Here is a 28,000-nt window from a genome sequence, read left to right as displayed (position 1 = left end):
AATTCACAGCAATGGACTGACCACCCATTAAAACCCAGGGAGATTTGGTCTTGCTGAAGGGTTTCAGCCCAAAACACCAACTCTACTTTTTTCCATCAATGCTGCCTGGCCTGAGTTCCTCCAGCATTCTGTGTGTATTACTCAGATTTAAGATGATCTTTATTTGTCACATCTACATTGAAATGTACATGAACCGAATCCATGCTGAGCATGGTACTCATCGACATCAGTTCTATTTACCAGCGTTTGGTCTGAGTACTTCTCTGCCTTGCTACTTGTGCTTCTCCAGATACTTTGGGCCCCTTATCTAAGAAAGGATGAGCTGACATTGCAGAAGATTCAAAGGAGGTTCATGAAAATGATTCCGGGATTGAAAGGCTCATCATATGAGGAGCATTTGATGGTTCTAGAATTCAGAAGAATGAGAAGGGATCTCATTGAAACCTATTGAATGTTGAAAATAGAGTGGATGTGGAGAGGATGTTTCCTATTGTAGGGCTGTCTAAGACCAGGGGACACAGCCTCAGATCAGGGACAACCATTTAGAAAGGAGGTGAGGAGGAATTTCTTTAGCCAGAGAGTGGTGAATCTGTGTGGGTACAGGGAAGCTATGGAGGCCAGGTCACTGGGGTCATTTGTCAGGGAAATGGCCCAATTAGGAATTGAACTTAGGAGTTGAAAATCCAGCATTCTACCAGTGAGGATTGTGAGTGAACACAACAGCAGACGAGAGTTGATGTGCAGATTCAAAAGCAACTTTTACTTTCTTTTAGCCAAGATGGTCAATTATAGGCATGGAGAAAGCCAGGCAACCAGTCCAACTCAAAAGAGCAATAATTGAAACACAAATCCAGTAATCCAAGATCTTGATGCACAAATAAAGTCCCAAAATGACAGGGCAGCAAGTAGACATCAACAAAACACAGAAAATATTAACACTCACGCCCTTACAAGATCACTCTTTAAGACTGAACAAAATAAGGTACAGGGTTCAAACACATTAACTTTAATTGGGAATTTCTGTAGTTAATGATCAATACAAGAGAGTCCAATAAGTTCTTAAAAAAAATACTCTTAGGGAACTATGTCTGCCCCTGCTAGCCAACCCCAGAATAGACCACAGTCCTAACAATATTTAAGGCAGAGGTTGACAGCAAACATGAAATATTATGGGGGGAAGGTTGAGAGGGAAATGGATCAGCCATAATGAAATGACAGAGCAGACATAATATGCCAAATGGCCTAATTCTGCTCCTTTATCTTATAGATTTATGGTTTTAAGTGTTGTGAGATACTCTGTCTTCAGTATGCTGACAGGGCTTGTGTTCCAGATCTGAAAAAGTCCACGTGTAAGCCGCATACACAAAATGTTGGAGCAATTTGGCCCAGCACACACAAAGTGCTGTAGGAACTTGGCAGGCCAGGCAGCATCAATGGAAAAAAGTACAGGAAAGTACAGTCGACACTTCCACCCTTGTCATTTTATTTTGCTTGCTTTGGTTACATAAGTTATGCATAATTTACACCCATTTAAGTTTGTGTTAACTTATGTTTTAATGTACTGTGCTGTTGCTGCTATTAGAACGTAATCTTCATAACATTTGTACTCAACATGGATGCCGAGAGAGAGTGAGAGAGTGAGTCTGTGGGAGGGAGGGGAGAGGGGGCAGGGGGGGAGAGGGAGAGAGAGATGTGTGTATTTGATGTAGTATTTAAGTAATTCTATATATATATTGTTTGTTTAAGCATTCTCATTCATTTAAATAATTGATTGCAGGTTATATGTACAGATACTCAAATTGCAGACAACATCACTCTACCATGTGATATGTGCATGCCTCGCTTAAAGTAAACTCAAGGTTAGACTCACAGTTTGGACTCCTGGGTCTTCTTTTGAATTAATTTAATGTTTTGAAGTTACAAAACATAACAGGATAGAAGGAGAGGGAGAAAGAAAGAGACAGACAGAGGGAGAGAGGTAGAGAGAGCAGGAGAAAGGTAAGAGAGACATTAGAGACACTGGAAGATAAAAGTAAATGGATGAGCAAGAAAAATAATGGAAATGAGGAGTGAGGAGAAGGTGGAGCAGCGGAGGGGACATCCACTCTAAGGTAGTTTGAGTGATTCAGTCTCTGGTTAGATGTAGTAAATTTGGAGATGGATTCTTTGTCAGAAGTCTTGTTTCCATGGGAGTAGGGTACCATCTTCTGGAGTCATTACAAACCAATACCCTTGAAATGTAGAAGTAGGACAGTAGGGGAAGGGGTAAGCCCACTGCTGGGACCATGAAGACATATCAGGTTGCTCGAATCAACGACAGTGTGCTAAATTCTACATGGGCATCTCTCTGGTTCTGAACATTACTGAACGTTGTCCTGTAAAGAGAAAAAGCATACGGTGAGAAACAAGTCAGCAGGTATAATGACAGCATAACTCCATATAGAGGTGATCTGCTGTATTCTCCACTCCTCCCCTCTATCATTGGGCCGAAGATGCAAAAGCACAAACCACCAGGCTCGAGGAGAGCTTTTGTCCCCACTGTCTGTCTTGGACAGACTTCTTGTATGATGAAGATAGATTCTTCATCTCACAATCTACCTCATTACTCCTTGCACCTTATTGACCACCTACACTGCACTTTCTCTGTAACTGTAACACTTTATTCTGAAATTTCTTATTTACTTTCCATTGTACGACCCAATCTAGCGATATTCGGAATAATTTGTACAGACATGCTGTTTGTAAAGCAAAGTTTATCACTGTATCAATACAGGTGCCAATAACACTGGACAACAAATTTTTTCACAAGTTTGGCTTTCTCAGAATTAGTTTGTGTTTACAATAAGCTGCTTTAAACTGAAGTCAGATAAAAGTTCAGCCGACTTGTATCACATAGGAATTTGGAGAAACAAGCAATAGTTCAACTAATCTGAAAATGTTTTTTTTGTGATTTTCATTTGTACTCAGTGTCTGAGGCTTCTCACTTAAGTGTCGAACAATAATCAGCCAGCATTGGTGGATTCCATTTGTCCCAATACTGTTTCTCTATGACTCCAGACAGTGCCAACATAAATGGGAATGCAGAAAATGAATCTTTAGTGACATGTTGCACTTTATGGTTTTGTATGCTTGAAGCATGTTGTCAACCAACTGCACATTGTTTGGTGCTCTGTAGTTGCCAAGAAAATTTTCTACAACATATTTGAATATCTTCCATTCGATTTTGTCTGTCATTGATTACCTGTTTGATTTATGGAGCAACAAAAATCCCTTCCTTAATCTTGGCATCAGCTATTCTGGGAAACAGCAGTCTCAAATATCAAAATCCTTCATAGAAATTTATAGCCTTTCTAGAATCTGTCCCGTCATGCAGCATCTGCTCTGCCTAAGCATTCCCAGGCACGTCTGGACAAGATAGAAAACTTCTCCGCTTAAATTGTGCACAACATTTTAATTAACTTGAATTATGAATTGAACTAACAAATATAGGCAATTTCAAAAACATGGTGCGTGATAGAGAAATTTCATAGTGATTTTCATGATCAACGGGCCAAAATCCACAAGATACACCTCAAAGTATTCGGGAAGCAAAATCTTTCTGGTTCACTGTGAAAAAAAAACATTCAACTCTCTCAAGATTCTACCCCTTACCCACCTCTGTCAGGTGATTTACAATAACCAGTTAACCCAGCGGCACCACAGGTCTTCAGAACGGTGGGAATCAGACAGTTCCACCCTGAGTAAAGCTCTCCTACCATCAAAGATCTCTTCAAGTGGTGATGTCCCAGGAAGGAGATGTCCAACATCAGGGACCCTCATCATCCGGGCCATGCCCTTGTCCCAGTGCTGCCTTCAGGGAGGAGCAACAGGAGTCTGAAGACCCACACCTGAAGGTTCAAGGACAGCATCTCCCCCACCCATCAGCTCCCTGAGTCCACCTGCAAAACCCTAATTCCACCCCAGGCTAGATATCCTCAACTTGCACTGATGTCGTTAATCTTAATTTTTAAAATTTTGTCATGTCAATTCGTGTAACTTACTCTGCTGTTCCTGTGAAAAGCTGATTTTCATGGCATTTCTAGTGTGCCTGTGACAATAAACTCAAACTTGTTCTCAGTAGCTTGTGCTAGACCTGAATCTACACACAGTGGCCACTTTGTTAGGGAAATCTATACACCTGCTTGTTAATGAAAATACCTAATCAGCCAATCATGTGGCAACAACTCAATGTATGAAAGCATGCAGACATGGTCAAGAGGTTCAGTTGTTCAGATCAAACATCAGAATGGGGAAGAAATGTGATTTAATTGGCTTTGTTCATGGAGCGATTGTTGGTGTCTGATAGGGTGGTTTGGGTATCTCAGAAACTGCTGATCTCCTGGGATTTCCACACACAACAGTCTAAAGTTTACAAAGATACAAAAAAAAACATCCAGTGAGTGACAGTTCTGCGGGTGAAAACACCTTGTAATGAGAGAGATCAGTAGAGAATGACCAGACTGGTTCAAACTGACAGGAAGGCGTCAGCAGTTATTATTCTATTATGGATTTATCCGGTATGCATTCAAGAAAATGAATCCTAGAGTTGTTAATGGTGCATTTTGAACTTTGAACAACCTTAACCCTACCTCAGAATGGAGCATAACAGATCACCGTGGACTTGTCCCCTATTGAGTCCTTCTTTTCCCAATAAGGTCTTGTTTTTGAACCCTTTCTTCATCTCTCTCTTTTCTATCCTGTAAGACTTATGCTCTGTGTATCATCTGTATTACCATTCCTGTGACGCTGCTGCAAATAAGATTTCCACTGTACCTGTATCTTGGTGTACTTAGAGCACTACAGCACAAAAAACAGACTTCTTGACCCGTCGAGTCTGTGCCCAACTATTAGTCCCATACCCCTCCTAACCATCTACTTATCCAAACATTTCTTAAGTGGTGAAATCAAATCCACATCCACCTTCCACACTCACATCCCCTTCTGAGTGGAAGAGTTCCCCTCAGGTTTGCCTTAAGAATTTCACCTTTTACCTTTAACCTATGACCTCTTGTTCCAATCCCAAACAGCCTCAGTAGAAAAAGCCTATTTGCACGTACCCTATCTATACCCTTCATATTTTGGTATATCTCTATCAAAACTCCCCACATTTTCCTACACTCCAAGGAATAAAGTCCTAACCTTTTTAACCTTTCCTTGTAAATCAGGTCCTCAAGTCCCAGCAACATCCTTGGTAAATTTTCTCTGTACTCCTTTAATCTTACTGATATCTTTCCTGTAGGTAGATGATCAAAACTGCACACAATACTCCAAGTTTGGCCTCACCAACATCTTATACAACTTCAACATAACACTCCAACTCTTGTACTCAGTACTTTGATTTATGAAGACCGATCTACCCAGACCTCTCTTTATGAACCTATCTAACTGTGATGGAATTATGGATTTGTATTCGCAGATCCCTCTCCTCTGCTCTAACCCACTCAGTGGCTTACCATTCACTGTGAAAGTGTGCACGTGATGATAATATCAACTTACCCCTTTCCTGTTTTTCCTGCAGTCTCCACAGAACACTCCAATGACTGCGTTAACGGTCTGAAAGCCACATAATACCAGCTCGATCACACTGGCCGCAAGTAAAATGGAGAAGAGGACCACGTTCCACATCACGATATTGTCGGGCTTACTACAGATTTTCCACAGAGTCTGATTCATCAGGTAGTTAGTCCTGTTGGGAAAATAATTGCTTTCCACATTAACACGCACAAGATGCTAGAGTAATTCAGTGGGTCAAGCAGCACCAATAGAGAGTTGACATTATGAGCCGAATCCTTTCATTGGGGCGGGAAAGGAAGTGAGTAGAAGCCAGAATAAGAAGGTGAGGAGGGAAGGTGGGTGGGTGGGGGAGAGAGGAATGAAATGAGAAGCTGAGAGGTGAAAGGTGGAAGAGGAAGGAGGAATCTGATAGGAGAGAACAGTGGTGCATGGCAAAAAGGGAAAGAGGATGAGTACCAGAGGTGAGGAGAAGAGGTAAGAGGGGAGCCAGAATGGGGAAAGGAAAGGGTGAGATGGGGGGGAGAGAGAAGAAATTCCCAGAAGTTAGAGAAATTGTTGTTCATCCCGTCAGGTTGGAGGACACTCAAACAGAATGTGAGGTGTTGCTTCTCCAGCCTGAGGGTGGCCTCATTGCAGCAATAGAGGACTGACATTTCTGAATGGGAATGAGGAGCAGAATTAAAATGGCTGTCCACCGGAAAATCCTCCCAGTCGCTGACGAAGCAAACGTGCTTGACAAAGTGGTCGCCCAGTCTATGTCTGGTCTCATTGACGTAGAGGAAGCCACACGTAGTCTCATTTTGTGTGTGTCAGTCTGGATTTCCAGCATCTGCAGAATCTCTTCTCCCTATGCTTTTCACTTTTTTGCCATAGCATTGAGAGAAATTTGTACCACTTTTCCACCTTCCTTTCCTCACCCCCTCTCTCCCTGCAACACCAGTCCCAGGGTACAGGCCACCATCCATGCTTGACTCACCAACTCTATGTGTGCCACCCCATCTGCGATGTAGAGAAGTGGTAAACGGTGATCAGAAACGTAATCTGTAGATGTTAGAAATCCTGTGCTGTGCTCTCTTGTTCAGGAGAGGAACGTAGGCATGTAAATACACACACACACACACACGCAATGCTGGAGGAACTCAGCTGGCCAGGCAGCATCCGTGGAAAAGAGTAAAGAGTTGGTGTTTCAGGCTGAGACCCTTCATCAGGGACTGCAAAGAAAGAGCAGGTCAGAGTAAGAAGGCAGGGTCAGGAGAGTGAAACCCCTTTTTATTGGGCATCTCTAAAGATGTGGTTTATCAGCCACCGGACTCAGCGGTGTCAAGAAAGCCACCTTCCCCAGGCTCCGTACGTCTAGGGTTGGTATGTCTTGGGTCCCTCCAAACCCGGGAAGTTGGGATGTCTCTCCCACCCGAACCCCGATCTGTGTGAATACTGTGTAATTACTGCCCCATGCAATCGCCCGTCATCAAGAAAGAACATACCGTACACTGCATACAATTATAAAGGAAGTATATTTACAAATTTCAACAGCTAGTAGGAAAAGAAAAGGAAAAAAATTAAAAGGGCCTATTACAGTTAACCCCAGTCCAAATGTGCACACAAGCTGGAGCTCATCTCAAAGTTGTCTTTAACTCATGCTCTGCACCCACGATCTGCCTGAAAGTCCACACCATCTTCCAAATGTCACTCAAAATCCATCCTGAACATTCAGGCACCCCCATGGGAGTATTGGTTCTTTCTCCTTGAAGCCATTCATCTGCACAAAGTACCTTGTGCAACAGGGACAGCATCCTCAGTCATCTTCCCTCCTGTCATTTCCCAGCTCCCACCAAAAAGACCTCGAACCACACCAGTGTCCGTCACAAAAACCTCTCCGCCCAGGATTCTCCCAATTCCACCATCCTGACTGGACGACACTACATTCCTAAGCATGAACATCACGACCCCTTATCTTTAGCTCAAACCCAAACATGAGGAAAGCAGAAAAGATTGCTCTTACAGACCTGCTAAAATGAAATAGGCAGTGCATAGCAGTAAAAATCTTAGCCAGGGCATCACAAGAGGAAGAAGTACAAGGTGGTAGGTGATAGGTGAAACCAGGAGAGGTGGAGGAGGTGAAATCAAGAGCTGGGACGTTGATTGGCGAAAGGGATAAAGGGCTGAAGAAGGCGGAATCTGACAGGAGATGACAGAAGACCATGGGAGGAAAGGAAAGAAGGAGGAGCAACAGTGGGAGATGATGGGCAGGCAAGGAGATAAGGTGAGAGACGGAGACAGGGATGGGGAATGGTGAAGTGGGGAGGCGGGCAATCAATGTTCATGCCATCAGGTTGGAGGCTACCCAGACGGAATACAAGGTGTTGCTCCTCTAACCTGAGGGTGGCCTGGTTGCAGCAGTAGAGGCGGCCATGGACTGATGTGCCGTGCTGCTTGGCAATGATCAGGCATCAGCAGATCGTTCTGATTCCGCCACTCCTTACAACTCACCTGGTTCTGACTCCTAAACATCCTTAAAATTCACCAGATTTACTTCAGCAAAACCAAAGAGTCAATGAACTACTGGAGGGCGTTGCCAGGGGTCCATGAACCAGATCTCATTATGTGGATCAGAGGTGGAAAGGGTCAGTAACTTTAAATTCCTTAACGTTCTCATATCAGAGGATCTGTCCTGAAACTAGCTTTTCAGTACCATCGCGAAGAAGCCACGGCCGCACCTCTGTTTTTTAGAAGTTAGCACAGATTTGGCACATCATCCAAAATGTTGACAAACCTCTACAGATGTACTGTGCTGGGTATCCTGAGTCGTTGCATCGCAGCCTGGTATGGAAACACCAGTGCCCAGGAATGGAAAAGTCTGCCGAAAGTGGTGGATGCGCCCAGTCCATCACAGGCAAAGCCTTCCCAACTATTGAGTACGTTGACAAGGAACACTGCTACAAGAAAGCAGCATCCATCATCAAGGACCCCTGCCAAACCGGCCATGCTCTCTTCTCACTGAGCCTCCAGGGAGGCACAGGAGACTGGGGAACACTTACGCTCCTACAACCATCAGGCTCCTGAACCAGCGTGGATAACTTCACTCACCTCAACTCGGAGCTGGTTCCACACTCGGTTTCAAGGACTCAAAAATTCATATTTTCTGTATTATTTTTTAAGATTGTGTGCACAGCTCACCTTATTTCACACATTGGTCCTGGTATAGTATTTATTTATTTTCTTGCAAAGTGATCTCTCTCCCTTTTGTGTTGTAAATTTTTTGGCTTACTTTTTGGTTGTCATTTGCACAATTTTTTTGCATGTTGAGGGCTGATGATGATTGATGATTGATGGGTTTGGTTGTTTCATGACTGTCCGTGGGGAAGACGCATCTCAGGGTTGCACACGTACTTTGGTAATAAACGTACTTTGGATCTGATCTGCTGGTCTGGCAGCAGGCATGACAAGTTATCAGAGTTTAACTACTTAGATAGAGGGAAGACTCTAGATCGATGGATGGATGCCTTGGTCTGAGTTTCTGAGGACAAAGAGCAATGGAAGTCCCCAGTGGTATTGGAAATTAGGTCTGCCACAGCCCAATAAATGTTTGATTTTTGTTGAAATGTTACAGGGGGAAATGGGAGGAATGGGATGGACAGGATAGGTCCGAGAACCAGCATAGAGGCTTTGTGCTCATCACCTCCTTGCTCGCTGTTAAGGTAAGTGGAGATGTACGTACCCATTCAGAAAGTCCTGGAAGGGGTATTCCCATTTCCCGGACTCGGCAAGACACAATGGGCCATTCCCCAGTGCTGTTCCAGACACAACCAGGCAGTAGAGGGAGCCCAGCACCCCGAAGGCGGAAGAGAACACAGATCGCAGCATCTGTAAGGAACAAAAGCATTCTCAGTGCCACTGGCCCGGGGTCGCCACACATACGATGCTCTACAGTTCTCTGTTCTGTGTCCTAGTTCAGCAAGAAGGCAAGAAGAGTAAGATAACACAAAACACTGGAGGAACTCAGCAGGTCAGGCAGCACTTATGGAGCAGAATAAACAGTCGACATATTGGGTCAAAACCCTTCCTCAGGATACCATTTTGGTCAAAGAACTTTCAGCTGAGATACTAACTATATAATTCCCTCCATAGATGCTGCCTGGCCCGTTGTGTTCCTCGAGAATTTTGTGTTTGTTGCTCAAACTTTCCAGCATCTGCCAGATCTCTAGACTCTGAAGAACAGCACATTAGGGATCATTCTGGTGGTATGATATTGTCGATAACTTATTCATGGATGAGCTAAATGAGAACCAGGATTCAGAAGATAGACACCTGTACACAATTTGACCTGCGGTGTGGAGATGACCAGGAGTCTACCAAAGGAGGTGTGAGGTGTTCATTCCTCCACTAGCCTGCAGGTCACCCTTGGGCAAGGTATAGCACCTGCATAGCCCCCCCCCCCACCCCACCATTCAGGGTCACATGAATCCATGGGGTCAGGTGGTGGATGGTCGTATGAGCAGCCGGTGCAGATCACAAGTCCTGGTTATGTGACCACTGACACCGGGCAGACAATCTCTGAAAAGTATTGATAATGTCTGCGGTCACCCGTCTTGTAAAGACACTGCCCAGGAGAAGGCAACGGCAAACCACTTCTGTAGAAAAATTTGCAGATAGCTGGGGGGGGGGGGGTGGGGCAAAGGGTGAGCTGGCTGGGGGTGGGTGAAAGGGGGTGTGGGGTGAAGGGAGAACAGGGGTGTGAAGCAAAGGGAAAACTATGGGTGGGGCAAAGGGAGAACAGGGGGTGTGAAGGGAGAATGAGGGTGGGGTGAAAGGGGATTGGGGGTGTGAGGCGAAGGAAGAAAGGGGGTGGGGCAAAGGGAGAAGAGGGTTGGGGTGGGAGGAGAACAGGGGTGGTTCAAGGGAGAAGAGGGGTGGGTCAAGGGGAGAACGTTGAGGGTGAGGGGAGAAGAGGGTTGGGGGCGAGGGGAGAATGGGGGTGGGGCAAAGGGAGAACAGGGGAGTGAAGAGATAGCGAGGGGGTGAAGGGAGAGCGAGGGTGTGAAGAGAGAGCGAAGGTGCAAAGGGAGAGTTGGGGGGGTGCAAAGGAAGAGTGAGGGCTGCATCATAGTCTGGTATGGAAACACCAATGCTCTTGAACAGAAAATCCTGGAAAAAGTTATGGGTGCGGCCCAGCACATCACAGGTAAAGTCTTCCCACTATCGGCCATGAAACAAATTTGCTGGAAAGCAGCACCCATCATCAGGGACCCCCCACCACCCAGGACATTCTCTCTTCTTGCTTCTACACTCAGGAAGGAGGTACAGGAGCATCAGGACCCGCACCACCAGGTTCAGGAACAGGTACCACCTCGCAGCCATGAGGCTCATGAGGCAAAAGGGATAACTACATACAGCTTCATTCACCCCATGAGTGAAGTGTTCCCACAATCAAGGCATCAGTTTCAAGGACTCTCCATCTCATGTTCTCAATATTTATTTCCTTCTTTTACTACTTTCACAGTTTGTTGTCTTCAGCATTCTGGTTGAACGCCCTCGTTGAGCAGACTTCATTGATTCTGTTAAGGTTATTATCTTATAGATTTATTGAGTATGCCCACAAGAAAGTGAATCTCAGGGTTGTATACGGGGACATATATGTACTTTGATGATAAATTTACTTAGAACTTTGAGACCCTTCATCAATACTTCTGAATCGTTGACTCTTTATTCTTTTCTACAGACTCTGCCTGATCTGCTGAGTTTCTCTGGATTTCTAGCATCTGCAGAATCTCTTGTCTTTATGATTTTCTCTCTCCTGGAGGTTTGCTGAGCAAAATTACTTTCCTGTTTCCCAATGGCTCCGTTTAATGAGTGACAACAGGCAGGGCTGTGGAATCTGACAGATCCGAAGGGGAAGTGCCACGATGACTGCCAGATGTAAATGAGAGCAATATCAGAGATGGGCTGGGAACAAGGAGCGATATCTCCGAATGATTACTCAACAACAGTAAACGACTGAGCAAGTAAAGGTCAAACATTGGTAAATTATCCATAGCACGATCGATAGCATTAACATAGTCCAAAACAGGCAGCAGTGTGAGTAGATGGAAGGCTGGTCTGCTCCTGGATACATTGAGAAGGTTGGCACTTAACTGTTCACAATCACTCCAGGCTCATTCCTTCGGCTAATCTGAAGCCAAACATCTATAGGCTTGAGTCCAAGTCTGCTGAAGTCTGGAGGACTGTGCGTGTGCGTGGGTGGGAGGAAGGAACTCACTTACCAACTGCCCATTATGCCATCCTCTCCATGGATGCTGCTTGACCTGCTGAGTTCCTCCAGCTTTTCTTTGTGTCGCTCCAAACATTCATCATCCTTTCCCTAATGAGACGCCTCACCTTTTTACAGGTCCTTTTACCTAAGACGTGCCTCCAAAAGGACCACAAACTTGTCCTTGTTTAGAGGATTGTGTGCCTCAATGACCCAGAGAGCTAGGTTGGCTGGTGTCAGAACTTTATGCTTTGGGGTCACCCATGCCGAACAGGTCAAAGGGTAGAGGACAGACCAAGAGCGGTCCACTGGTCCTCCAGGTTCAGGGATTCAGTTCAGGACTAACATCCCTGACTGGTCAAAAAAAATTGTTACAGAAACAACAATGAAGAATCCTTCTACATCTGAGTATCCACCCGGGACCTGCATGACTGACAGCAGTGTAAACCGAGAGGAAGCTCTTGGCATGACGAAGGAAGCCTTGAACACTGTCAAGACCAACACCTTTTCAATATTGAATCCTGGTCTTCCTCACATGCACGCTGCAGTTTCCTAGCATGCCACTCACCCATGCTGGGGCCTACACACTCAGGGTGGGGAGATAGTTTACTGCCGATTCTGGAGTCGAAGAAACTCAAAGTAAAAGTGACGCTTTTGATTTTAGATTGTAGCATCGAAACAGTGAGCTTTTACTCTCCCCTCTCATCGTGGAAGTGGGGTGTTACCTCTCTGCACTGTTAGAGAGAGATCTGTAGGATGTCGAAGTGCTGTGTTTGGACTGTAGGCTTTGATGAACTCTAGATCATCTCTTTGGAGGCCTTGCTATTGCTTATACAGTGAGCGGTGACGGGCTGATGCTCCCTGGGAAAGGGGAGGGGGGGTTGATGCTTTGCTGCTGATTGTGCAAGGAGGGAAGGGGACTTTGGGGATCTAACAAGTTTTGTCATTCATTCTTTGGGGTTTTTCTTCTGTTTCGAGGATGTCTGCAGGGAGTAAGAACTTCAGGTTGTATATTGTCTACATTCTCCAATATTAAATGGAACCATGGAACTAATTAAGCTAATGCATTCTGCTGCACATGGTCCATGTCCCTCCATTCACTATACAGTCATGTTCCTGTCTAACAACCTTCCAAACATCTCTATCCTGCTTGCTACCACCACCCCCAGCAGAACATTCCAAGCCCCACCACTGTCTGGATACGAAAACTTGGTCCCATACATTCCCCTTTGAAATTCCCCCTACCACCACCACTTTAAATACATGCCCACTAGTATTATATTTTGACCCTGGGGAAAGATGATTTATTTATTTACTAATTCATTTATTGAGATTCATTTGTTATGTGCTATGTCACATGATATGGACGATCGCGGTCTTTCCAATACCTTGATTGTTCTTGGCAAATTTTTCAAAGTTGCCTTCCTCTGGGCAGTGTCTTTACAAGACGGTTGATCCCAGCCTCTATCAATACTCTTCAGAGATTGTCTGCCTGGTGTCAGTGGTCGCATAACCAGGACTTGTGATGTGTACTGGCTGCTCGTACGACCATCCACCACCTGCTTCCGTGCATTCATGTGACTCTGATCCGTTTGGTGCAGGGGGTGGTTATGCAGGTGCACACTTTGCCCGAAGGTAACCTGCAGGCTAGTGGAGGGAGGAGGTGTCTTCACCCCGCTACCCAGTTTATTGAGTTACGGAAATGAATAGCCCCTTCTGGCTCCTCGAGCCATGCCACCCAGCAATCCACCAGTTTAACCCAAGCCTAACCATGGGACAATTCACCATGACCAATTAACCTATCAACCACTATGTCTTTGGACTGTGGGAGAACACCAGAGAACCTGAAGGAAACTCAAGCAGTTTACAGCAAGAACATAGAAACTCCTGACAGGCAGCAGTGGGAACTGACCCCATGTCCCCTGTACTGTAAAACGTTGTGTTAACCACAAAATGCTACCATGCCACCCCTTGCTGTCTGCTCTATATGTACAGCTCATAGCTTCATAAACTTCCATCACGCTCCAGAGGAAATTACTCAAATTTCTCCAATCTCTCCTCATAACTCCTCCCCTCTGATCCAGGCAGCATCCTGGTGAACCCCTTTGGCATCCTTGCTGAAGCCTCCACATCATTCCTGCAATGGGGTGACCAGGACTACACACAATACTCCAGATGCAGCCTAACCTGTGTTTTATAAAGCTCCAACGTGACTTTCCAATTCTTGAAATAGATGCCTTGACCCTTACGCTCACATCACCCACTGCCAATCCACCTCAACCTGCCACCTCCCATCCATCATCAGCCTCACTCTCCCCCCTACAGTCACATCCCCAGCTGCCCCCCCCCCCCCAGTAACTCAATCACCCTTCAACACTTGGGAATTCTTCAGGTAAATGCTAGGTCCAAAAGCATTGGCTGAATAGACATCAAGGATCCATGGGTCAAGAATCTTACCCGACATCTGTTGCCACAGCAACCGGCTCCGCAGCAACCTTTCCCACCAGCTCGAATGGCAGCACAGCTAGGGCACAGGATCTGTGGACAGAAACATCACCAATGATGAACCAAGAAAGAACATAGAACATTACAACTTACAGCCTACAATGGTGTGCCAAACTTTTAACCTACTTTAAGATCAATATAACCCTTCCCTCTGAAATCAACCTCCATTTCCCCAACATAAAATTTTTAAATTCCCCAAGTGCAGAGGTTCCTGACCTTTTTTATGCTATGAACCAATACCATTAAATAAGTGGTCCGTAGACCGCAGGTTGGGACCCCTGCCTCAACCATCACCCTGGCATGGCATTCCACACCCTCAGTACTCTTTGTGCAAAGAACTTACCTCTGACATTCCCCTTATACTTTCTTCCAATCACTTTAAAATAATGCCCCCTGGTATTAGACATTTCCGCCCTGAGAAAAAGTCTCTGCCTGTCCACTCTTCATCTCATTCCCTCTTTGGACCCAAGATCAGGATGACACTGAGACTCAGGAGGGAACAAAATAAAATAAAACAAAAACAACAAAAATTTGAACTTACAAGTCCTAGGGTAACTCAGCCAGAACTTCACTAGGCAAAGATCAGGATGACCAAGACAACAAGAGGTAAGTACAGCCCCTGTAAATACACCCCAGCCAATAAAACCTCAGAATAATTGCAAACTAACAAGTAGCTATTCCAATAAGAGGCAAAAGTCCAAGGGTTATTAATTAGACACCTGCAAAGTCTCAAAGAGAATTAACAGGAAACATCCAAAGATATTTGCAACTTAATGTAAGCTAGAGAAGACTAGAGCTCAGTTTCAATGTTTAAGAGAAGTTTGGATAGGTACATGGATGGTTTTGGTGCAGGTCGATAGAAGCAGGCAATTTAAATGGTTTGCATGGACTAGATGGGCCAAATGGCCTGTTTCTGTGCTGTACTTTTGTATGACTCCATAAGACCTAACCATAACACATAAAAACCCAAAGCACATATTTTCACATGATTTGGGAGTGTTCCATGGTTTGTCCATTTTGGTGTAAAGTTCTTGATTTGTTGGGGAATTGGTCGAGTCCTACACTGCCCTTGTGCCCACGGCTTTGTCTCCTGGGTGATAGGACAATGATACCTAATGTAAACAATGACAAGTTTACCATTTTAAAGGTGGGTCTCATCACAGCTGCAAGAATTATATTGCAAAACTGGGAAAAACCCAGATGTCCCACTGTGAGGGGTATGAACTGAGGAAATGGTTAAGATTTCTTCATATTAACAAATGTTGGGAAGAATTAACAGTGAGGGAAAAGTGCCAGCATGGGATCAATTTTGGTTGTATATTAACTTAAACTTAAATTAGAAGTTTTTTTCTGTTTCTTAGTTTTATATGTTTTCCTGTCATGGGATGGCTGTGTAAGTATGCTGTACTGTATCTGCTCTATGATATGTTGTGCTGCTTTGTAAAATAAGAATCAATAATAATAAAAACTTGAATTACAAAAAAAAAGATGTCCATCCTTGCTCATCTCACGTGTCTGCATTGCCTCATATCCCTCTAAGCCAGGGATTCCTAACTTTTTTTTATGCCATGTACCCTTACCATTAACCGAGGGCTCCGTGGAACCCAGGTTAGGAACCCCTGCTCTTGGCCATTTCCTTGAATGCACCAATCCAAATATCATTTATATATCTTCAATGTACTCATCTCCTACCACTTCCTCTGGCTGCACATCCAAGTACCACTACACTCGCTGTGAAAATATCTCCTTTAAATCCTTCCCCTCTCATGTTCAACAAATCTTCCGCCTGTCACCTCACAACTTCAAGAACTTCATCCCTCCTTCACTTGATTTCACTTTCCAATTGTCATCTCCTTCCCCTCCCCCTTATTCTGGCTTCTTCCACCTTCCATTTCCAGTCCTAAAGAAGGGTCTCAGCCAGAAATTTTGACTGTTTATTCCTTGTATAGATGCTGACTAAATAGCCGCTGACAACCAAGTCCATCTCCTGGCCTGCACATGTGTTTTAGCTGTCCATCTCCTGGCCTGCACATGTGTTTTAGCTGCCAAGCCCAGTTTCTTCTGACAGGAGAAGGGGCAAAGGCGGGTTACTGGTGCCTCAAAACCAGTCAGCTTGGGCAGATGGGGCTCATCAGTAACTCACCAAGGGGAAGGAAAACTCTGATCTGAAACCTCCACTGCTTTGCAGCTATACCCACCCTTGGGGAAGGCTTTGGGAGTAAGCCCTGAGGGAAAAATCAGGAGCTGGAGTCCTTACGGCAGTCCTGCGTTGAGTTCAATGCTGACTGGCAACAAACTGTATCAGTATCAGTATCATCGGATGCATGGAGAGGGGGAGCATGGTACATGGGCAACAGCTTTCTCTCCATATCATTATGTCCTGGCTTGCATATCTAGATAGCGAGGACACAACATCCACGGTTGATCCTGACTGATGGAGGCATTCAGTAAATGCTGCTGAGTTCCTCCGGAAGTAGTTATATGTTGTCCAAGAGTTACAGACTGATTTCCTGGGATTAAAGAGACACAACAGTCCAAAGAAGTGGGAATCTAGAGGAACCCCAGATAAAGGATCTCAGTCCCAAAGCCTCAGCTCTCTACAGATGCTACAAAATCTTACAAAAAGTAGTGGATACAGCCCACTCCATCACAGGTAGCACCCTCCCCACCACTGAGCACATCTAGATGGAGCATTGTTACAGGAAATCAGCATCCATCATCAGGGAACCCCTCCACCCAGGACATGCTCTCTTCTGACTGCTGCTATCAGGAAAAAGGTGCAGGATCCTCAGGACTCACACCACTAGGATCAGCAATAGTTACTATCTCTCAACCATCAGGCTATTGAACCAAAGAGAATAATTGCACTCAACCTCACTTGCCCCATCATTGAAACATTCTCACAATCTAAGGATTCTTCATCGGATGATCTCAATTCTATCTATCTATCTATTTATCTATCTATTTATTTGTTTGTTTGTTTGTTTTTTTATTATTATTTCTTTCTTTTAGTATTTGCACAGTTTCTAATCTTTTTCACACTAGTTGAATGCCCAGGTTAGTGCAGTCATCCATTGATTCTATTATGGTTATTATTCGATTATGGATTTATTGAGTATGTCCACAAGAAAGTGAATCTCAGGGTTGTGGATGGTGACATTATATGTACTTTGATAATAAATTCACTTTGAACTTTGACCTGCATGATCTGTTTGATCCATGGGATGGCAGGCTGTCTTGTGAGGAGAGTTTAAGAAGATTGTGTCTACACCCTTTTGAGGTGAAAGGTGAACTCACCAAAATACTAAACGGTCAGCAGTGAAGATTCAATTTTATTACTTATTCTCTTTTATTTTATTTAGGGATACAATGCAGTACAGGCCTTTCTGGCCCAGCGACCCTCTTGTTTGTTTGTTACATACCATGTTGTATGACGTAGGTGATCATGGTCTTTGACCATGATTGTTCTTGGCAAGTCTTTCTACAGAAGTGGTTTTCCATTGCCTTCTTCTGGACAGTGTCTTTACAAGACAGGTGACACCAACCATTATTAATACTCTTCAGAGATTGCCTGGCATCAGTGGTCACATAACCAGGAATTGTGATATGCCCTAACTGCTCGTATGACCATCTACCACCTGCTCCCATGGCTTCACATGACCCAGATTGGGGGGGCTAAGCAGGTGCTACACCTTGCCCAAGGGTGACCTGGAGGCTAGCGGAGGAAAAGAGCACCTTACAGCTCCTTTGGTAGAGACCTATCTCCACCCTACCACCCAATAGTAATAAACTTCACCTTATCCTAATCACAGAACAATTTAACATAAAAATATAGGAAACATAGAGCACAATACAGGCGCTTCACAAAGCTGTGCTGAACATGCCCCTACCCTAGAACTACCTAGGCTTTACCCATAGCCCTCTATTCTTCTAAGCTCCATGTACCTATCCAGGAGTCTCTTACACCTCTGTGGGAGTTTGAACTCAGGCAGCATCTATGGAAACGAATAAACATCGACGTTTTGGGCCGAGACACTTCTTCAGGAAAGAAAGGGGGAAGACGCCGGAATAAAAGGGAAGGAGGCCAGCTGGAAGGTGATTGGCAAAGCTAGGTGGGAGGCTAAGGTAAAAAGCTGAAGAAGAGAGTGGAGAAAGGGAAGGAGGAGAGGGCAGGGGAGAGGTGATGGGTAGGTGAGAAGAGGTAAAAGGTCAGAGTGGGGAGAGGCAGGGTGAATTATTTTTGCTGCAAGGAGAATTCGATATTCATGCCATCAAGTTGGAGACTATGCAGATGGAATACTCTTCCTGTATCTGTGGGAGTTTATTCAAGATCTGTACCTTACAATCCATTGGAGATGAGGGTAGGGATCAGACCAAGCTTGTTACTGACGTCCCACCACTTACATACACTCAGAGTTAGCAGCAGATGATCAGACAGATAGTCAGTGCCCACTTTAATAAGCACCTCCTGTACCTAATAGAGCGGTCACTGTGTACGTTTGTGGTCTTCTGTAGCCTACCCTCTCCAAGGTTCAATGTGTTATGGATTCAGAGATGCTCTTCTGCACACCACTGTTGTAACATGAGGTTACCTGAGTTACTGTTGCCTTCCTGTCAGCTTGAACCATTCTCCTCTGACCTCTCCCAATAACAATGCATTTCCATAGAAATGGCACCCACTGGATTTTTTTCTTTAACTTTTCACACCATTCCCAGTAAACTTTTGAGATAGTTGCATGAGCCCAGATCGGCAATTCCTGAGATACTCAAACCACCCCGTCTGGCACCAACAATCATTCTATGGTCAAAGTCACTTAGATCACATTTCTTCCCCATTCTGATGTTTAGTCTGAACAACTACTGAACCTCTTGACCACGTCTGCATGCTTTTATGCAATGAGTTGCTGCCACATGATTGTCTGATCAGGTACTATATTTTCATTAGTGAGCAGGTATGTAGGTGTACCTAATAGAGTGGTTACTGAGTGCAGAGTGGTAGAAACTCCCATCTCCGGAGACTCGGGTTCACAACAGGTGTGTGTGTGTGTGTGTGTGTGTGTGTGTGTGTGTGTGTGTGTGTGTGTGTGTGTGTGTGTGTGTGTGTGTGTGTGTGTGTGTGTATATATATATATATATATATATATAGCTTGCACTCTTTCCCTGTGACCCTGGATTTCCCCTGGATATTCAGCATTCCTCTCACATCTCCGCCACGTATGGGGTCAGTGGGTTGTTTTGCCCTAGCGTGTGGGTGAGGGGTAGAATCTGGGAAAATGAAATGGTTTGGGAGGTGGTGAGTGAAAATGGGTGGATGTTGGCCAGTGCCGACTCAGTGGGCCGAAGGGCCTGTTTCTGTACTTTCCCTCTCTCTCTATGACTGCAGCAAACAGGAGCGGAGTGGGAGGGAAGGAAATTTGAAAAGAACCAAAGGTAGAGCACTTACAAAAAGTCCACCTCCGACAATTCCTCCCATCAGCCAGACCTGCACGGTGATATGATCGACCCAGTCCCTCTCGGCGTTGGGGAACATGAGCAGTATATTTGCTATAATGCAGATAAAAGCCAGCGGAAGCAGCATCAGGCCGATGCATCGTGAACACTGCCCAGTGCACATTGTGCAGGCCAATCCACCCAATGTCCAACGTTGGTGCCTGAGAAAATCTCCAGTAGCCTTTCACGACTGATATGTCTCTTTGTTCTGAACTGCAGTCACCGTTTACTCTCTGATAAGGAAGTGAAACTACCTCATTGTGCAAACAGGATACCAAACAACGAGATAGCCACTGAGCAGAGAGCATACAGCAGAAAGGCAGCACAAAGCACTTCAGACTTTCATCCCTGTTCCACCGCCCAGTATTCTGATCCTGATCAGAATCGGAATCGGAATCAGGAATCAAAATTAGATTTAATATGTCATGATATTTCTCATTGTGTGACAGCTGTACAGCGCAATGCATTAGAAAACTATAAATTACAAAATCCATCAGTGACTACTTTATTAGGTATCTCCTGTGCCTAGTGAAATGGCCACTGCGTGTGTGTTCTTGGGCATCTGCTGCTGTAGCCCATCCACTTCAAGGTTCAACATGTTGTACATTCGGAGATGCTCTTCCACACACCACTGGTGTAACGTGTGGTTATTTGAGTTACTGTCACCTTCCTGTCAGCTTGAACCAGTCTGGCCTTTCTCCTCTGGCCTCTCCCATTAACAAGGTATTTTCTCCCACAGAACTGCCACTCACTGGGTGTTTTTTTGTTTTTCTGCATCACTCTCTGTAAACTCTAGAGACTGTTGTGCGTGAAAATCCCAGGGGATCAGCAGTTTCTGAGATACTCAAACCATCCCATCTGGCACCAACAATCACTCCACAGTCAAAGTAATTGAGATCACATTTCTTCCCCATTGTAATGTCTAGGCTGAATAATAACTGAACCTCTTGACCACGTCTGCGTGCTTTTATACACTGCTGCCACATGATTGGCTGGTTAGATACTTGCATTAGTGGGCAGGTGTCCATCATGAAGTGGCCACTGTGTGTGTATTAAAAAAAATAATGAAAACAGAGAGCTAAAAAAGTGAGGTAGAGTTCATAGGTTAATTGTCCATTTATAAGTCTCTGAATTTCGGATGGTAAGGGGGTGTACAGGAGTGAGTGAGATCAGCTGGTTGAGTGGTGCTGTAACATCAGCCTTCCAGTCCATATCAGTAAGACCCTTTTTGTGGACTTCAGGAGTTGAAGTCAAGGGAACACATACAAGTTCTCATTGAGGGGTCAGCAGTGGAAAGGGTGAGCAGCTTCAAGTTCCTGGATGTCACCATCTCTGAAGATGTATCCGGGGCCCAACATATTGAAGCAAAGAGAAAGGAGACACAACGACAGTTTTGCTTCATTGGGAGTTTGAGGAGACTTGGCATTCGCCAACTTCTGCAGACGTACTGTGAAGACCATTCTAACTTTTTGCATCACCGTCTGGCATGGGGGGTGGTGGCACAGGATCAGAAAAAAGCTGCAGCCTGTTGCAAACTCAGCCAGCCCTATCATGGGCACCAGACTCCCCAGTATCGAGGACATCTACAAAAAGCAATGCTTCAAAAAGGCAGCACCTGGTATTAAGGATCTCCATCATCCAGGAGATTCCTTCTTCTCATTGAAGGTACACACACTCAGTGTTTTAGGAACAGCTTCTTCTCACCACCACCAGATGTCTGACTGGGCAATGAACCCATGAACACTATCTCAGTATTTCTCCCTCTCTTTGTACTCTCTTTATTTAATTATATGTATTCCCATTGTAATCAATAGTTTTTTTTTCATGTACTGCTGCCGCACAAAAACAAATTTCACGACAGATGCCAATGATATTCTAATTTTGATCATGGAGGGGAAGAAACTCTTCCTAACGTGTTGATGCCGTGCTTTCAGGATCCGCTACCTCCTCCATTATGGTAACAACATGAAGAGAACGCGTCCTGGGTGATGAGGATCCTTAATGATGGAGTCTTCCTTTCTGAGGCATCGCTTTTGAAAATAATCCTGACTATTCTGGTTAACACAACACTTTACAGAACCAACCATCGTGTTTCCCTTCGGGCTGCTCTCTGTGTGGAGTTTGTATGTCCCACCCACGACCATGTGGGTTTCCTCAGGGTGCTCTGGTTTCCTCCCATGTTCCAAGGATGTAGAGGCTAGGGTTAGTGAGTCGTGGGCATGCTCTGTTGATGCTGGAGGCACGATGTCACCTGCGATTTCCCCCTTTACCATTCTCGGACTGTGTCAGCCTTTGCTGCATATGATGCATTTCCCTGTATGCTTCAATGTACATGTGACAATAAATCTAATCTTTAATCTTTTGGAGACAGAGGAGACTACAGATGCTGGAATCTGGAGCAATGTACAACATGCTCAAAGGACTCAGCGTGTCAAGCAGCATCTGTGAAACGATATTAGTCCAGGCATTAAGTTCAAAAGACGGGAAGCTATGCTGCAGGTTTCTAAAATTCTGGTTAGGCCAGCTGGGGAGGGTGTCAGGACTGGAAGCGAGGGTTGGGCCGATTTTGTTCACTCTCACAGAATGTTCACTCCACTCTCCGCAGCCCTGGGGTTGTGAGACTGCTCCGGCTGCAATGGGCTTTGTGTCTGTGAGCTTATTGGCGATTTGACCCGCTATATGACAGACTGAGTCCGAGGCTTTGGCTGCTCTGGAGATCTGGATCTCTGGAGACAATTTGGTTCGGAATGCTGCTCCTGGCTTCTACTGTTTGCATAATTTGTGTTTTTTTTCTCTTTTTCTGTGCATTGGGTATTCTTTCTTCTTTGGTTTCTTTGGGTTTCTTGAAGACAAATCTCAAGGTTGTATAATTTATACATAGCTTGATAATAAATGTACTTTGAATTTGCTTGGTACCTTGGACGCCTCTAAAATCTCTTTGCAACAGTCCACTGTCCCTGCAAGCTTCAAGGCAGCCACCATCAGTCAGGAGACCAAGAGAGCGATGGCCCGAGGAATTACCCCCAGTGGCACAGACCTCAACAGTCATAAAGAGCTTTGAGTGGCTGGTAATGGATCATATGAAATCCCACCTTTCAGCAACTGGACCCTTTCCAGTTTGTCTACTGCTCAACTGGAGCACTGATGATGCCATAGCCTCGTCTGCCCACTCCGTCCTGTCCCACTTAAAGAAACAATGCCTCATATGCCAAGATATTGGTCATTGTCCCCAGATTGGTGTTTAACTCAATCACCACTGAGGCTGGTGGGTGAATTGCCCTCTTTGGGACTCATCTCCTCTCACCGTGGCTGGATCTGGGATTTGACGGAATGATGAACTGGCAGCAACATCTTGTATTCCATCACCCTGAGCACTGGTGCCCACCCCCACCCCCACAGGGTGGTATCCTCAGTCCTTGGCCGACTCACAACTGCGCTGCCAGATCCAGCCCCAAATGTATTAAAAAGTTTGCCAATGATACTACAGTGGCTGGCCTCATCAACAACAATGGTGAGTTAGCAGCATACAGGGAGGAGGTAGAGAGGCTTGTCGAATGGTACGAGAACAACATCCCGAGTCTCAACATGGACAAGACTAAAGAGATGATTGTGGACATCAGGAAGATACAGTTCAGCCACTCTCCATTGCCATCAAATGGCTCCAGCTGGCAGATTGTGAAGAGCATAAAGTTCCTTGGTGTGCCCATAACGGACGATCCAACCTAGTCACCTTGTTAGTCAAGAAGACACAGCAGTGTCTACGCTTCCTGAGGAGAATGAGGTGTGCAAGGATCCCCACCCCCACAAGAGCACCAACAAGAGTGTCCTGTCTGGCTGCATCAATGTGTGGTACGGAGGCTGGGGTCCTCAAGACCCCACAGAGGATAGAGAAAACTTCTAAGGGGATCACCAACATTTCCCTCCACCCTATTTGTGACATTTACCGGGAGCTTTGTATACGAGGGGCCTGAAGCATTGTTGAAAATCAACCTCCCACCCATACACAAACTTTCTGACACACTACCGTCAGGGAGGAGGTACAGGAGCATCAGGATTAGGACTGCCAGACTGGGTAACAGCTTCTTCTCTCAGTCTGTGAGACTAATGGATACCCCTGTCACAACCAAGATCTTCCCAAAAGGAGAGCAAGCTGTTTACTGTACTGTTAAATGTTTACAGTTTACCTGTGCTGGACATTACATGCACTTAGAATTGTATTTTATTGACTTATTTGAGGTAGTATTTTGTTTTATGTGTTTTGTGGGTGCACCGTGGTCCAGAGAAAAATTTTTTTGTTTGATTGTATATACGTACAGTCCAATGACAATAAACTTGAACTTGAACCAGAACACTGCCTGAATTAGAGCCCATGTGCTATGAGGAGAGGCTGGACAATCTTTGGGTTGTTTGCACTGGAGTAGTGAAAGCTGAGGGAAGTCCCTGATATTAGTCTATAAGATTATGAAAGGCATAGATGAAGTCATCATCATCATTATGTGCCGTGTAGTATGATGTGGGCGAGCATGGTCTTTTCACCATGATTGTTCTTGGTAAATTTTTCTACAGAAGTGGTTTGCCATTGCCTTCTTCTGGGCAGCGTCTTTACAAGACGGCTGACCCCAGCCATTATCAACACTCTTCAGAGATTGTCTGCCTGGTGTCAGTGGTCACATAACCAGGACTTGTGATCTGCACCGGCTGCTCGTACGACCATCCACCACCCGCTCCCGTGGCTTCACATGACCCTGATCGAGGGGACAAAGCAGGTGTGACACTTTGCCCAGGGGTGACCTGGAGGCTAGCGGAGGGAAGGAGCACCTTACACATCCGTTGGTAGAGACGTATCTCCACCCCACCACCTGATACATAGAGTAGGCAGTCAGAACCATTTTCCTAGGACTAAATTGTCTACAACCAGAGGGCATGCTTTTAAGGTGGGGGGGGTGGGGGTTTAAATCCTAAGGACATGAGCAGGGCAAGTTTTTTTACATAAGGTAGTGGGTGCTTGGAATGTGCTGCCAGGAGTCATAACAGAGACAACTACCATCAAGCCAGTAAAGAGGCTCTCCGATAGGCATGCAGGCATGTAGAGAAAGGGAAATGCATATTGTGCAAGCAGAAAATGGATTAGTTTTGTGAGGGACTTAACACTCATCAGTGTGCTGAAGGACCTGTTCCTGTGCTGTACTGTTCAATGTTCTGTTACAGGAATTACCTAGGGTCTGAGTTGAAATGTCCCCGCATCTTTCCCCACACCCCCTCCTAGTTTCATCCACCCTCCGCACACAGGATCTCCAACCTACACCTGGTTCCATCTGCCATATACACCTCTCACCCCCCAAACCCCCGCTCCCCCACCTGCTTCTGTCTGCCATATACCTCTCTCCCCACATCCTCACCTAGTTCCATTTGGCATATACCTCCCCTCCTCCCCCACACTACTACCTGGTTCCATCTGCCAAATGCAGTACCTTTCCACCCCCCACCCCACACCTTCACCTGGTTCCATTTGGCATATACCTCTCCCTCCCCCACACCTTCACCTGGTTCTATCTGCATATACCTCTCCTTTAATGGTTCTCGTTCTCATCTCTGCTACTTTTCAGAATCCGGCACCTGTAGCATTTTCAGTTCCTGCTTATCTCCCTCTAGTAGCTTGCTTTCTTCATAGACCCCTCCCCACACTTGCTCTGTTTATTTGACTTCCCCTTTTTCCTCACTTTCCCTCTCTACCTCCATCTATCATTCACCTGCTCACCTTCCCTACCTGTCTGTTCTCTCACACCTCACTTCAGTTCACCAGTCACCTTGGAATTGTCTCTCGCCATTGAGGAATGTGTAGAACAAATGGATCTGGGAATTCAGGTCCATAATTCATTGAAAGTGGCGTCACAGGTAGATAAGATCATAAAGTAAGTTCTTGGAACATTGTCCTTCATAGATCAGAACATTGAATACTGGAGTTGGGATGTTATGTTGAAGATGTGTAAGACATTGGTGAGGCCTAATTTGAAGTATTGTGTACAGTTTTGGTCACCTACCTACAGGAAGGGTGTAAATAAGATTGAAAGAGTACAGAGAAAATTTACAAAGATGTTGCCAGGACTAGAGGATCAGAGTTATAAGGAAAAATTGAGAAGATTAGAACTTTATTCCCTAGATTGTAGAAGATTGAGAGGAGATTTGGCAGAGGTACACAAGATAATGAGAGATATAGGTAGGATAAATGCAAGAGGCTTTTTCCAGTGAGGCTGGGTGAGACTAAACCAAGAGATCATTGGTTAAGGTGAAAGGTGAAAAGTTTAAGGGAAACTACTTCACTCAGAGGGTGGTGGGAGTGTGAAAGGAGCTGTCAGCGCAAGTGGTGCATGCAAGCTCGATTTCAATGTTTAACAGAAGTTTGGATAGGTACATGGATGGGAGGGGTATGGAGGGCTACGGTCCCGGTGCAGGTCAATGGGAGAAGGCAGCTTAAACATGGACTGGAAGTGTCAAAGGGCCTTTTCCTGAGTTGTAGCTTTCTGTGATTCTATGACTTCCCTTCACTTTAACCCAACCACCTCCACTCTCAATCCTGATGGATGCTTTGACCTGAAGCATTGACAGTTCCTTTCCTCCCACAGTTGCTGCTCAACCTGCTGAGTTCTTCCAGTAGACTGCTTGTTGCTCAGGACTGTTCATTTACCTCAGTCCCACTTTAAGAACGTAAAACATAGAACTCTACAGCACAGTACTGACCCTTCAACCCATGATGTTGGCTGACATTTAGCCTACCCTAAGATCAATCTAACACATTCCTCCTACATAACCCTCCATTTTTCTTTCATCCATTTGCTTATCGGTGTTTCTTAAGTTCCCCTAATATTTCTGGGTTGGGTGACAGGGTGTAGACACATCTCCATCAAAGGAGGTACTAGCCTGCAGGTCACTGTTTGGCAAAGAGTAGCACCAGCTGAGCACCCCCCCCCCCCAATCAGGATCAGGTGAAGGCATGGGAGGCTGGGGTTACCCCTCTTGTAAAGACACTGGCCTGAAGAAGGCAATGGCAAACCACTTATGTCAAAAAATTTGCCAAGAACCATCATGGTCACCATGATTGCCTACATCATACAACACGGCACATAATGATGATGATGAATGTATCTGCCTCTACAACCAACTATCTCAGTGTGTTTCTTGTGTCCACCACCCTCTGTTGGAAAAAAACTACCTCTGATATTCCCCTTACACTTTCCCCGATTCATCCTAAAATTATGCCCCTTGGCATTAACCATTTCTACCCTAGGAGAAAGTCTCAGGCTATCTACTCAATCTACGCCCCTTATCATGTTGTAAGTCTCTATCTCAACGTTCATCCTCCTTCAATGTTATCCTGCTGTTTGAAGACTGCTGAATGGTTCCCCAGGATGACAAGACTTGGAATCTACCTTGTCATGATCTTGCACCTTATTGTCTACCAGTACTTCATTTTTTCCATAGATTTCACACTTTGCTCTGCATTCTGTTATTGTTCAACATCATCACCATTATGTGCCGTGTCATAAAACATGGGTGATATCATGGTCTTTCCTTGACCAGGATTAATCTTGGCAAATTCTACAGAATTGGGTTACCATTGCCTTCTTCTGGGCAGTGGCTTCAGAGACAGGTGACCCCAGCCATTATCAATTCTTTTCAGAGATTGCCTGCCTGGCATTAGTGGTCGCATAACCAGGATTTCTGATACACACCAGCTGCTCAGATAACCATCCATCACCTACTCTCATGGCTTCACATGACCCCGATAGAGGTGGGGGCTAAGCAGCTTGTCCAAGGGTGACCTGTGGAGGAAAGGAGCGCCTTACACCTCCTTTGGTAGAGGTATTTGTCCACCCCAACCCTCAAACTATCTCAATACATTGTGTAATGATCTGATATGTATGAACCATATGCAAAATAACTTTTCACTTTATCTCATTACATTGAAAATAATAAACCAATTCCCAATTACTACTGCATAAGGAGGTAGCAGGAGTTAGGAGATAGATCTAATTGAATGCTAGAACAAATGTGAAAGGCTGAATGCCCTCGTCCTCCATGATACATTTACTTGCTGTGTCTGGGAGATAAACATAATTATATTAAATACATCACAAAGTTATAAAACAGTTCAGTGAATTTGCTAATTACCCATCCAGGACATTAATTTCAGTACAAAGTCGAACT

The 28,000-nt window shown here is 45.0% G+C and overlaps 1 protein-coding gene across 1 annotated transcript; it reads right to left on the bottom strand.

The window, feature by feature from the left end:
* Positions 1-799: 799 nt before the first annotated feature.
* Positions 800-19,919, bottom strand: tm4sf5 (transmembrane 4 L six family member 5). Its single transcript, XM_059973876.1, has 5 exons — positions 19,749-19,919; positions 14,258-14,338; positions 9,272-9,417; positions 5,536-5,725; positions 800-2,375 (listed from the first exon to the last, which is right to left on the bottom strand). The coding sequence occupies exons 1-5, from the start codon at positions 19,917-19,919 to the stop codon at positions 2,361-2,363; spliced, it is 603 nt and encodes a 200-aa protein (XP_059829859.1). The 3' UTR covers positions 800-2,360.
* Positions 19,920-28,000: the final 8,081 nt, after the last annotated feature.

The sequence above is a fragment of the Hypanus sabinus genome, chromosome 7, assembly GCF_030144855.1.
Source record: "Hypanus sabinus isolate sHypSab1 chromosome 7, sHypSab1.hap1, whole genome shotgun sequence".
NCBI lineage: Eukaryota > Metazoa > Chordata > Chondrichthyes > Myliobatiformes > Dasyatidae > Hypanus > Hypanus sabinus.
This window is presented reverse-complemented; position numbering and strand designations above follow the sequence as displayed.

Coding starts and splice junctions, on each gene's coding strand:
- tm4sf5 (XM_059973876.1), bottom strand. CDS start 19,919: ATGTGCACTGGGCAGTGTTCACGATGCATCGGCCTGATGCTGCTTCCG. Junction 9,418..14,257: donor GCTGTGGCAACAGATGTCGG/GTAAGATTCTTG, acceptor TGTTCCTTACAG/ATGCTGCGATCTGTGTTCTC. Junction 5,726..9,271: donor TTCCAGGACTTTCTGAATGG/GTACGTACATCT, acceptor TTTTCCCAACAG/GACTAACTACCTGATGAATC.